The sequence below is a fragment of the Colobus angolensis genome, unplaced genomic scaffold (assembly GCF_000951035.1).
Source record: "Colobus angolensis palliatus isolate OR3802 unplaced genomic scaffold, Cang.pa_1.0 Scaffold432, whole genome shotgun sequence".
In the NCBI taxonomy this organism is placed as follows: domain Eukaryota; kingdom Metazoa; phylum Chordata; class Mammalia; order Primates; family Cercopithecidae; genus Colobus; species Colobus angolensis.
In genome coordinates, this window is record NW_012117733.1 from 1617574 (window position 1) to 1631360 (window position 13787).

General features: G+C 45.0%; 1 protein-coding gene across 1 annotated transcript in view; it reads right to left on the minus strand.

The window, feature by feature from the left end:
- Window positions 1-9912, minus strand: part of FBXO18 (F-box protein, helicase, 18) — a 43847-nt gene extending 33935 nt beyond the window's left edge. The window contains 5 exon segments of the mRNA XM_011957065.1: window positions 862-1017; window positions 9117-9193; window positions 9195-9214; window positions 9216-9247; window positions 9793-9912. Coding sequence (XP_011812455.1) covers window positions 862-1017; window positions 9117-9193; window positions 9195-9214; window positions 9216-9247; window positions 9793-9814 — 307 coding nt within the window. The 5' untranslated portion in view covers window positions 9815-9912.
- Window positions 9913-13787: the final 3875 nt, after the last annotated feature.

Sequence of the window (13787 nt, forward strand, 5' to 3'; positions counted from 1 at the left end):
TATTTGAGTTGGATTCTGAAATTAGTTGTATCAAAGGGAAATAAGGCAATCTAGATTTATTAACTAAAGTGGGAATTCATTTGGTACCTAGGGGGGACGTTCCAGTTGATTTAGCAAAGATAAAATCTGAAGTCAAGGAGCAGGGTTACTGTAGTAGTCCAGGTACTAGGTGACAAAGAGCTCAGGATGAAGGAACATTTAGGAGGAAAAATAATGACACATGGACCTAGTGACAGGCTGGACAGAGAAGACAAACGAAGAGTCAACTAATCTCAATGTTTCTGGATTGGAATAAGAGAGACACTGGCCCATTTCTTCTATCACTTTACACAAGCTAATAGAATTCATTCCATCACACTTTTCTGGAGCTTTTACGAACTATGATAATAGGATCGAATTTTCATGGAAAACTCACTGGGGTGCGGTGGCTCAAAGTACTATAATCCCAGTACTTTGAGAGGCCGAGGCGGGTGGATCACCTGAGGTCAGGAGTTCGAGACTAGCCTGACCAACATGAAGAAACCCCGTCTCTACTAAAAAAAACAAACTTGGCATGCACCTGTAATCCTAGCTACTTAGGAGGCTGAGGCAGGAGAATCACTTGAACCTGTGAGGCAGAGGTTGCAGTGAGCCAAGATTGCACCATTGCACTCCAGCCTGGGCAACAAGAGTGAAACTCCATCTCAAAAAAAAAAAAAAATTTTCATGGAAAAGTCACAAATAATAAAGAAAGTGTCAAGCTATTGCATCAAGACTACAAAGTCACAGCAGCAATATTTACAAATACTTTTAAACTAGGAGATATTCAAAGGACCCACACACTACAGGTTTTGAAATGCAAGAGTTTTGGAGGAGACATACCCCTACTCCCTCTTTTTGTTCTGGGTTTAGGATAGAGACCATGGTTCGGATCTCTGTTTGTCCATCTCTGACCGAAGGGCTGGGTCACAGCCAAGTGACTCCGAGCCAAATGCTGGCAGTCAATGGCAGTAAGATGCTTCCGCTTAAACCGTCTCACTGTTTCATTCCAGCGGGTAGAAGAAAGGGGGTATTCATTAGTTATCGCCGATTCTGCAAGCTAGCCAACACATTATACTCACGTTTCTGCATAGTGACACAATCTTGTCAACACCCCAGCCAACCCTTCCCCCTTCCCCTTGCCCACCAACTTTGTCCTTTCCGTTTCTTAGCATTTTTCTTCCTTAGAATTGAAGAATCCTAAGTGACATTTTAAGATCTTAAGATTTTTTTTTTCTACTTATACTTTCTATCTAGAAGCTTTGGTCATGAAATGCTCATTTAAGAAAAAGTTGTGGCTGGGTGCACTGGCTCACGCCTGTAATCCCAGAACTTTGGGAGGCGGAGGTGGGTGGATCACTTGAGGCCAGGAGTTGGAGATCGGCCTGGCCAACGTGGCAAAACCCTCTCTCTACTAAAAATACAAAAATTAGCTGGGCCTTGTGGTGCAGGCCTGCACTGCTAGCTACTCAGGAGGCTGAGGCGAAACAGTAGCTTGACCCCAAGAGGTGGAGGTTGCAGTGAGCCAAGATCGCACCACTGCACTGCAATCTGGGCAACACAGCAAAAAAAGAAGTTGTCGTTAGTGGATATACTGAGGTTCAGCATCTTTTCCTTAACTTTATCCAGGCCATTTATATTTTTTTTATAATAATCAAAAGTATTTAAGAATAGGCTGTTTTTTTAATAACAAAAAACTTTTATAACTTTTTTTGTTAAATTGTTAAAATTTTTTAATTATAGTAAAAAGCACATAACATGAAAAGCACATAACTAGAAGCAAAACATCGTGATAATACAGGCTGCAATCTCCCTGAGAGAAGGACCAAAGGGCACACATCTCTTAGCCCCCCGAGCACCTCGGTATTGAGAACACACTTGAAAGGACAGCAGTGACTCCCCCAGCCCCAAATGCAAGAGAAGCCAATTCCTTTCCAGGACCTTCAGAGGAGAAAACTTCGTATCTTCCCTTAACAAAACACTACAGCAGCAATTGCGCCTAGAATTTTGTTTCAACGGTACTGAAATACTTGGTTTTGTATTACTCATCTTCTTTCAGGTAATTCTTGTCCATGTGTAACCAAGATTCTCCATGCTTCTGCATCTGTTGCTGCATGTAAGATCTAGCTACCTCCTTATGGCATTAAACACTAAAATATAAAGATGCACTTCCTAAAAATAAGAATTAGGCCAGGTGCGGTGGCTCATGCCTATAAGCCCAGCACTTTGAGAGGCCAAGGCAGGTGGTTCACTTGAGGTCTAGAGTTCACAACCAGACTGGCAAGACGGTGAAACCCCATCTCTACTAATAATATAAAAATCAGCCAGGTGTGGTGGCAGGCACCTGTAACCCCAGCTGTTCAGGAGGCTGAGGCCCGAGAATCACTTGAACCCGGGAGGTGGAGGTTGCAGTGACCCAAGATTGTGCCATTGCACTCCAGCCTGGATGACAGAGTAAAACCCTATCTCAAAAAAAAAAAAAAAAAAAAAAGTTAGCCTTTATAGGAGATGGTCAAAAGAGAATAAAATCAGGTTCTATCAGTATCATATTTTCACAGGTCCTAAAAATACTCCACTAGGCTGGGTGCAGTGTCTCACACCTGTAATCCCAGCACTTTGGGAGGCTGAGGCGGGTGGATCACCTGACGTCAGGAGTTCAAGACCAGCCTGGCCGATATAGTGAAACCCTGTCTCTATTAAAAATAGAGAAAATTAGCTGGGCATGGTGGCATGCGCCCAGGAGGCTGAGGCAGGAGAATCGCTTGAACGCGGAAGGCAGAGGTTGCAGTGAGCAGAGGTCATGCCATTGCACTCCAGCCAGGGCAACAAGAGCGAAACTCCATTTCAAAAAAAGAAAAAAAGAATACTCCACCACTAAACTATGGTATCAAATGCCAGAATCTCACTCAACATTTCTTTTCTTTTTTCTTTTTTTGAAACAGAGTCTCCCTCTGTTGCTTAGGCTGGACTGCAGTGACACAATCTTGGCTCACTGCAACCTTCACCTCTTGGGTTCAAGCGATCTTCTTGCCCCGGCCTCCCAAGTAGCTGGGACTACAGGCCCCCGCCACCACACCCAGCTAACTTTTGTATCTTTAGTAGAGACAGGGTTTTACCATGTTGGCCAGGCTGGTCTCAAACTCCTGGCCTCAAGTGATCCGCCCACCTCGGCCTCCCAAAGTGCTAGGATTACAGATGTGAGCCACTGTGCCCAGCTCAACATTTCCTTTAAGCTTGAAAATACATAAAACCAAGACCCCAGTGAGTTTAGTTGATATCGTTTACAATATTTTCTCATTATTCCTCCCTAGCTAATTCAGAAATCACACGTCCAAATTTCAGTTAACTTTTTCAAGGTTTAATACCAGCTTTTTTTAAAAAAAACTTCAGGCCGGGCGCGGTGGCTCAAGCCTGTAATCCCAGCACTTTGGGAGGCCGAGACGGGCGGATCACGAGGTCAGGAGATCGAGACCATCCTGGCTAACACTGTGAAACCCCGTCTCTACTAAAAAATGCAGAAAACTAGCCGGGCGAGGTGGCGGGCGCCTGTAGTCCCAGCTACTTGGGAGGCTGAGGCAGGAGAATGGCGTAAACCCGGGAGGCGGAGCGTGCAGTGAGCTGAGATCCGGCCACGGCACTCCAGGCCGGGCGACAGAGCAAGACTCCGTCTCAAAAAAAAAAAAAACTTCATATTAAGACTTTTCCAAAATCAATTCAACACACAAAACCAGTTCTGCGAGCCCCTCGGAAAGGATGCTGGAGATCTTCTAACTACCTGACCTTAGAAGCTGGGTGCCAACTCCGCGAGTGTCAGACCCCAGCACTCACAAATGCGCTCACTCTCAGGAAGCAGCACAGCACGGCGCGGTGAGTGGGCGGAGGGCCTGGCAAGAGAGCTGGGCTGGCGCCCTCAGCTGGCCACTTGCTAGCTCTGTGGCTTCAGGGCACCTCAGGTCTCTAAGTCTGACAGGTCTACGGCCAACCCACCCTGAATGTGCCCGATCTCGTCTAAGTCTGAGAGGTGTCACCAGGAACAGATGAGAAAAAATGCTCAAAACTGTCTGTCAAATTATCCAACTGCAGGCACACAAACTTACCTGTTTCCTCTATTTAATGAGGTTTTTATGTGAGTAGCTTGCATAAGACGTCGAAATATCTTTCAAATTAAAAAGATGCCGCCTAATGGCAAAGCAGGAAGTGTATTAGCAGCCCAATTACAGCCAATTCTGTGGAAATATCCTTCTAAACTAACCAGTAACATGGCTTGCTTATTATGAACAGAAAACCAAACACCCCCTCCACTTTGATGGTTTTGTGCTGGTTTGTGCTGGTTCTGTAATGTTGCTGACCAGTTTATCTAGAGTAAAACAACAACAAATCATCTTATTCGCACAGTAACAAGGTATGAATGCGAAGTTTTTCTACATTAAAAACTAAATTCGAAGTTTTCTACATTGGAAAGAAAACATAAAGTCTTACTGTTCTCTTTTTAAAAAATAAGACATGAAATTTTATTTCCTCTCTTCAAAACCCTTCGTATTACAAATATATCCTAAAGGACTATTTTGCCTCAATGGGGACCTCTGGGCATATCGGCAAAAGAAATACGGGAGAGCAGCAACATGGCTTCTAGAACACCCGAAAATCCTGGGTGAGGTGTCCCGCACGCGGCTCAACAGCAGCAGTGGCTGCAGGATTCCCGGCAGCAAATCCACAGGCCCTACAGATCCAAGAGAGTGGACACATGCCTGCTTTTCTCTCTCCTCAAACAGTCCCAATTGCTTCAGAGCTGGTCAGTACGGTATCTGTAATTAGAACTGGAGACACTATGCGTCCTGCTGAAGGGTAAGGAAAGAAGAAAAAAATAAAATAAAATAAATAACTGGAGATACTCACTAAAGAACGTTACCAATAGTGAATATCTCACTTAAATAGGAGGTGAACATCTACTGCCAAACTGGCCTGGAGAGGAAAAGCTTTCATGGATAAAATCATGAAGGAAAAAAAAAAATCACAAAGCAGCAAGATCAACATCAAACCACTCAAATCTGAGACTCGGGACCTCAGGCCAGCTGCAGGCCTGCTTAGCTGAATGGTGTGTCAGGTCCCAGAAGGCTTCTGAAAGTCAATGAAAAGGCACATAACCAGCGAGAAAATTAGGCTCAGTTGAAGGGTCTGACGCCCACCCAAATCTATGATGGCCTTCTACATTTGGCTTTTGGAAATAGCTACAAACAGAGCCTGGCAGATTTGTACAGAAGAGGTACTTACACATGCAGGGTGAACCCTGGAACATTTTTCGTGAAGTATGTAAGAATGGCTTTATTGAAGCGTTCTGCAGCCACCTCACTGTAACAACAGTGCATTGATAATGACCATCAACTATATGGAGATGTCTCAATCAAATGCCTGAGAGTCAAAAAGACAGTACGCATCGCATGCCCCAAGGTAAGCAGCTAGCCCACCTTGTTCACTGCCGTAACTCTGTATGTAGACAGCGTGGAGCCAGACACATAGTCTGTGCCATGGATTCAATGTTCATGTTCCTGAAAATTCACACACTGAAATCCTCACCCGCAAGGTGATGGCATGAAGAGGTGGGGCTCTGGGCCAGGCACAGTGGCTCACGCCTGTAATCCCAGCACTTTGAGAGGCCAAGGCAGGTGGATCACTTGAGGTCTAGAGTTCAAGACCAGCCTGGCAACATGGTGAAACCCCATATTTACTAAAAATATAAAAATCAGCCAGGTGTGGTGGCAGGCACCTGTAACCCCAGCTACTCAGGAGGCTGAGGCCCAAGAATCACTTGAATCTGAGAGGTGGAGTATGCAGTGACCCAAGATTGTGCCACTGCACTCCATCCTGGGCAATGGAGAGAGACTGTGTCTCAAAAAAAGTGGGATTCTAGGAAGTGATAAGGTCACGAGGGTGAAGTCCCCACAAACTGGATTAGTGCCCTTATAAGAGAGGTCCCAGAGAGCTCCCTTACTCCTGCCAACATATGAGCACACAAAGAGAAGGTGCCCTCTATGAACCAGGAAGCAGCCCTCACCAGACGCCAAATCTGCTGGCACCTTGATCTTGGACTTCCAGCCTCCACATCTGTGAGAGACAGACTTCTGCTTATAAGCGGCCCAGTTATGGTATTTTGTTATACCAGCCCGAATGGACTGAGGCAGCACACGTTCTGTGAATACTGAGAGGGTCAAGGAGGGTGAGGAGCAGGGAGAAGAGTTCAGTTGGGAGGTCCAGGAGCCTATACTCTAATCCCTAGGCATATATTGTAGAACTGCTCCCACAGGGAGACCTCACTGGTACCTCACAACAGACTGATGACAGAACATCAAAAATGTTCAGTCCCAAAAGGAACTGCTTTGGAAAAGGTAATATGAACAGGACAGATTTTTACTTTATGTATTTATCTCAGAAAATACATCTGAATCCAAAATGCTTGTTGCAAAGATTGTTTGCAAAAATCTAACAAAGACACAGGAGTAACAGAAAGCACTAACGGGAGTGCCGGAACACTGTGTTCTGCTTCGAGGGAGCTCCAGTATATTCCAGTATGTTCTGGCATGAAGCCACCCTGGGAGGAGTTAAGGTTCAGCCCTGGGGAGGGGCGCTTAGACTAGCCATCTGGCCTCTGTGCACTAAGATGAGTAACCTATATCACATATCTGGAATGGCGTTACCAGCCATAGCTTGGCTGGGGGAAGAGCTGGTACTTTTATTGGATTTTTATTAACACTTTTATTGGATCCCCCACCCCTTGGACTTATTGGATATATGTATCAAAAATCACTTTACTGACGGCAGCTGGAGGTCAGGAAAACTAAACTAACTGTATCTCTGGTCTCAGAGACAGGTGCTGTGATGCCCTGAACTGGGAGCCAGGAGCCCTGTGTCCACCTCCTCTGCAATTACAGGCATTATACTTAATGTTCCCTTAAAGCCCCTCCGAGGCTGTGGGGTGCAGGAAAAGACCCACACTTGGTAGGTATATTCATTGCCAAAGCCTTGCTTATGAAAATGAGGATTATAATAACCTGCCACGCTGAATTCAGAGAATGAGACAATATATATGTAAGTACTCGAGCCACTCACATTGAGGGTGACAACACCTATCTCTAAATCTATGTCAACACCTAGCAACAGAAGCGTCAGAAGAAATGTGTGACTACCACACCAATCTGAGTGTCTCCTAAAAGGCACATGAGTTTTGTGTTAACAGCATTAATGTTCTTGCTAAATGGTTAAAAATAAAACCAAAACACTACACTAGAATTCTAATCACCCTTCTATTCTGTTCTTACTAATATACCTTTTTAAAAAGCAGTTCAAAAATAACTTCATCAAAATAAAGATGCTCAAATGCTACCTCTTCCATAAAAATCCTCCTTCCCTGAGTCACCCAAAGCTCATGGTATGCCTCCCTCCCTACATAGCAAGTGCACTTTACACCTCCCATAAAGGGCATTTACTGTTAGAAGCTGCTTGTGATTCTTTAGGGAGTGAAGTTATCTGTTGTGAACAACCACAGATAAAGGGAAGCTGTGTCTAAACTAGGGGTTCTTATGGGTGCAGAGAGATTAGAATCACTTATGGGGCTTTGCAAACTCTACAAGGCCCCCAGAGTTGTTGAAGTTGGTCTCCCACACACCAAATTGGGCAACTGTGCCCCCACCCTTGGACACTGTCTTCTACAATTACCAACAGAAATGTGTTAGAGCCCTCAGGTGTCAGGGCAGAAAAACCAGAATGTACACAAACCATTTTGTCAAACGAATATTCCCCAGGCTTAAGTAAGCTCATTCCCACACTGCCTTTTCTGTGATGGCTTTCTAACTGTGTGACTTCTCTGTCCTCCACCCCAGGGGTCCCCATTCTAGGAGCTACCTCTCTTTGTTAACCCTCAGCTTTTAGCCCTATCTCAGCAATTCCTGGCCTTTGCTGACTTGGAAGTGGTCAGATCTGGAGTTTAGCCCTCCACCATCCCTCAAATCTCTTCACCTTGATGACAGCCTATCCCCTTCCAGCCCACTCTAACCCACTCCACGCCCTGGTGAGGTCCCCAATGGAGAGGAGACCCTTATCAGTCTCCCCTGAATGAGTCCTTACAAGAACTCTGCTACTGGGAACTAAAAAGAAGGGACCACATCTATCCCCTCATCCCTCAAAGTGCACAAGGGGGAAACAAGAGACACCCCCGCACTCGCGGAATGAGAACTGTGTGTCTGCCACTCCTCTCCTATGCTCTCATTTGCCTGGCTTCTTTTTTTAATCTTCTTTATTGAAAACAACTTACAAAACAAGTCACAGAAAGTGAAACTGAGTGTTTCAGGTTTTGCTGCAAAGAATGTTGTTGCTCTTCTCCCTGAGCACACAGCCAGGCTATACTTCCCAGTCCTGTGCGCAGGTGGATGTTGCCTTACTGCTGGCTGCCAGCCGATGCAGTGGTAACAGCAGCAGTGCACACCTCTTCCAGACCTGCCCTTCACTCTTCTCCTCTTCCTCTTAACTGGGAAGCTGATTCCCAGGACATCCTTAGAAGCCAGGTGTTCGAAATAGAAGAGCCTCCAGCAGCCTCAATCCTCGGACTACTGCTTTAAAGAGAACCCTCCCCACACCTACAAACTCCAACCACCACCATGACCTGCAGCTTCCTTAGATTGCTATAGGATTGAAAAACAAACTTCTACTGTGAGGCCGTTACATGTCTGGATCTATTTGTTAACGCAGCAAAGCTTACCCTAACCATTCAGGATCATTTGAAATGGATACCAAATAATTTCCTTTCTTCCCCTACCTTTCCTAGTCAGCATTGATACCAAAAGGTCCTTTAAAACTTACAGGTTACAGACCTAAATGGACAAGATGAAGACAATAAGTACCTAGAATTCCTGGAAGGAAAAAATTGTTATTAAATAATTGCTTTTAAAAAAAAAATCAATTTGACTCTCTAGTACAAGATACCTGACTACAGAAACTGCTATAATACCATACCCAACTTTAACAAATATCCACAGAAGGCACTTTTGCCCTCTGGACAATTTCGGAGTCAGCTAACCACCCTGGTCAGTTTCCCACACGCCTCTTACTTTCAGGGTGCTCCGTGAAGATCAGCAAGTGGGCACTTGTCCTCTGGCATCTCCTGTGGAGATGGCCCAGGGGTCCTGCAATGAAGCTCATTATCACAATGACTCAGGCACTCCACAGGTCCAATGGCAGCCTGTGAAATGGGAATGGCCCAATTTCAAGAGTTAACTGTGTTATCTGTCAACTCCAGCACCATAAAAGTATTCACTCAAGGCAGGAAGCACTTCGCAGGAATAAAACCACCCACACATCCGAGATACTTGTAACAATTCTTTGGCTAAGTGTGCATTTAACATGTCTTATACAAATTAGTGTTTTAATATAATTGCATTGTATTACATATTATATTAATAACAATTATTTGTATAAGTCTGTATGTAATATGTCTTTCATCCCAGACTAAAAGCTCTGTGTTCTAGTGGGAAGGAGTAGAGAGGTACTTACACCCAGTATGCAACACATATTGCTTCATAAATAATTGCTGATTAAACGAATAAATGCGCAGCTGCAGCACTTCTTCTACAGTGTAGGCTGTCTTCCTTGGTTTTGAAGCTCTCCACTATCCGACAGCTCCTAAGTGCTTTACAGCTTTTGCAGTTCTTTCCTATATTCTCATTTGAGCCTCAAAGCAATCCTATAATTGTGCCATGATTAAACTGGGGATCCGGGAGGACTCGCCTGAATTCACCTCGTAGCTCATGAGTGACGGCGCCAACACAAGAACCCAGGTCTCCTGACTCCCCCAGTCCAGTGCACTTCCTACTGTGACATTCTTCTCTCTGCATCTAGAAACCTTGAAAGCAGCTTCTGAAAACCTCAAGTTTAATTTCCATATTACATTTTTTTAAAATCATTGTGAAATGTCAGAACCAAAGAAACTGAAAAGTATTTGGAAAACATAACTATAAGGAAAATACCACAAAATGCCACAGACCCGAAATGGGAAAAACTTCAAAATATTGTGTCCCCATTAGCTCTAAAAGAAACAAATGCAGAAAGCAAGCAAAACAGAGCTCCAGCTCCTTTCCCGGGTATTCACTGACGCACAGCCAGGCTACCACAGCCTGCTTCTCCAGAAATCCACAAGTTCCCAGGTAGTGAGCTCAATCTCCCCAGGATCCTCTCACATCTGAGACACCTATGACTCCCTTGGAGACAGCACTCGTGTATGACAGCCAACAAGGATGGGCTGGGCTTTGCAGTCTATGCTTTTCCTAAGGAAAGGAAGGAATGTTTGAAAAACAAGAGAAAGATCACTATTTATGGTCTAGAATATAATTTTATATATTTGAAGGGTTTTTTCTACAGTTAGTTCATTCCACAACTACTTTTACGTATCTGCTGTGTCTCAGATTCATTATAAACTCCGTGAGGGCTTTGTCTTGTGGTATCCTTGGGGTTAAATGCTATTTTAGACATTAGTGACACGGAAGTGAATAAGCCTAGCCATAAGGGGGCTACCAAAACAAACACAAGTTACTAAACATCAAGCAATATAACAACTACATAAATGTATGCATGAAGTGTTGTGATAGTAAAGAAAGGTAAACAGAGTCAGGCAAGTTGAAAAAGGCTTTATGAAGAGTTGAGCCTTGAAAGAATTGTGGGATTCAGTAAGGCGGAAGAAAACAATGTGTGCAAAAATACAGAGGCATGTGGCAGGAAAGCTGGGCTTCATCAAAACAAGAGGTTCCCTGATGAGGAATGACAGGAGACAAGGCTGGAAAAGGAATTTGGAGCCACAGACTACAAAAGTCCTTACACGTAATGATAAAGAAACCGGGCTTCAAAAAAAGAAATTGGACTTTATCAGGTAGGGGCTTCAAGATATCATCCAATTTTTTTTTTTTTTTTTGAGACGGAGTCTCTGTCTGTGGTCCAGGCTGGGGTGCAGTGGCACAATCTCGACTCACTGCAACCTCTGCCTCCCAGCTTCAAGTGATTCTCCTGCCTCAGCCTCCCAAGTAGCTGCAACTACAGGTGCATGCCGCCACACCCAGCTAATTTTTTGTATTTTAGTCGAGATACGGTTTCACTGTGTTGCCCAGGCTGGTCTAGAACTCCTGAGCTCAGGCAATCCACCCGCCTTGGCCTCCCAAAGTGGTAGGATTACAGGCGTCAGCCACCACACCCGGCCTCATCCAATTTTTAAAGCAGGGTCATTACACAATCAAATTTACACTTTAGGGCAGTGACTCGGGGAAAGAGGATAGAAGGTGGAGAGACATGGAGCTTGTCAGGAAAACAAGTCAGAAAGCCACCATACCAACCTATGTGAGAGCTGGCAAAGGCCTGAGAGCAGCAGACCCTGGGCAGAGGACAGGTGAGTAAGAACATAGCTTTGACAAGACTGAAAGAGAAAGATAAAAGATAAAAAGCAACAAGGATAACTGGCATTTCTAGTAGAACGTTAAAAGAGATGTTAATGTCATTAACCATGTTAAGGAACAAAAGATAAACGGTGTTTGTGTTTTAATCACTTTTTCCCCCTGGAGTGAGAGGGAGGTCGGAAGTCCCAGCATTAAAAATAATTTTTTGTTTTAAGTTATCTGTGGAATACCATGTTTATGCTCCGGGAGGTCCTCTGAAATCTGAGACTGGTCTTCAAAAGGCATGTGAATGACAGTTACAGATATAAGATTTGAGATGCTTTCTAAAAGTAGGTAATTTCACAGCCAGAAAGGCAAAGACGGAATCCAAATTCAGTTTCCAAATAAAATCAGCCTACGAGGGATAGAGGAATGAGACAAGCAGAGAAAAGATGATGGCAACAAACCCAAAATTGGAATTCTAAATCTAATACCAATAGTGGTGTCCACACACACTCACAAATCAGGAAACCTGTCAAATGATCAGTGTACCAATGGGCATGCTGAATAGCACACTCATGAAAAACAACAGGCGGAAAAGGAAAGACAGCCAGGGAGCAAGTCAGTGCCAGTGACGATTATGTGTGTTGTGACAGTGAAGGCCAGACCACAACCTCCAAAAGCCTGCACAAAAGAAATGAGCAGCCCAACCGGAAGACTGCAAGACCCAGGAAACAGCTCCATCCATTAGCTTACTGTTCAGATCCCACCCCTCTAGACCAAGCTTTTGCCCCAGAAAATCACGGGAGTTGCGGGACAGATTCATATACATCATCATTTAGTTATCCAAAGGGGGATACAGACCAAAATAAGTTCATAGAGAAGACAGAAGAGGCAAACTGAATGTGCAACACCAATGAAGTAACCAATTATCCTGGGTTCAAATAATCCAACCTAGCCAGGCATGGTGGCTCACGTCTGTAATCCCAGCATTTGGGAGACTGAGCTGGGTGAATCACTTGAGGCCAGGAGTTTAAAGACCAGCCTGGCCAACACGGTGAAACCCCATCTCTACTAAATATACAAAAAAATCAGCCGAGCATGGTGGCACACGCCTATAATCCCAGCTACTCGGGAGGTTAAGGCAGGAGAATCACTTGAACCCAGGAGGCGGAGGTTGCAGTAAGCTGAGATCGTGCCACTGCACTCCAGCATGAACAACAGAGCAAGACTCTGTCTCAAAAATATATATATATTCCAACCTATTGTGAACCCATGTGTCCCAATTATGTTTAAAAAACAGGGAAACTAGAGACATAATGCAAGAGAAGATAAGAGTCATCTGAAACTGGGAGGGTAGTGGGGACAAAAGCAAAAAAGTATGAAACTACCAGATGCCTCAACTTCCAATTTGCACTAACTTCAACGGCAGCAGTCAGAACATTGCTTGGCATGCCACACTTTTGTGCATTTCAAACAACTTTTATGCTTTTTTTTTTTTTTTGAGTGACAAGGCACGATAGAACAGTAACCTCAGCAAAGCTGACACTTGGACTAGTTCTGTCTCCAGCGGCTTATCCACATCACTGTTACCTTAACCAAACTCAATTAGCTCAGGAGTAAAACGGACTTATCTTCATGGGCCCATTCCAGAAGTCTTTTCATTTACCTCCGCTCATTTTACCACAGGGGCAGACGCTGGCGGACACTCACCACATGCTACCATCCTGCCTTCCAGAAGACTTTATTACTTATAATTCTGTAAGAAAGTCACTGACTTCGTTAGGCCTCCACTTCCCCACCTGTAAAACCCTAGTGATGCCTTACAGGGTTGTCTTTGGACCACAAAGTGCAATAAAAAATGTAAATGGTACTCGTTTTGAGGCCTGGCAAATAGGAGCGACTCCCATTCTACTCCCTAAAGGAATTGAAAACACAAGAGAGGTTAAGTGACTGGCACCTAATCAGATCGGGTAAGGAACCCAACACTTACTGATCTCTTCCATCACCCACAGCCTACCCAGCTCTCGCCCTGCCCTCCACCAGTGCCAGACCTCCCATATCGCCTTAGGCTTCCCATGCTCAGGTGAGGGACACAGAGGCTACCGATGACACAGGGGCAGAGGGCAGCGAAAAATGACTTGCCCAAGGTCAAAACGTCACAGTAGACGGGAAAGCTGGCCTGCCAGCAGTCGAGGCCACGTCCTCGCGCGTGCCCCTCCAGCCCCGAGGACCCACACGCTGAACCTCCCTGGCCTTGGGGGGCAGCGCGGGGGCCGCTCCCGAACGAGCTCAGTGAGCGCCCTGGCCTCCCCCACGCACCCCTGCCATGCCCTCCACCTGCCCACGGCCCGGGTGGCAGAG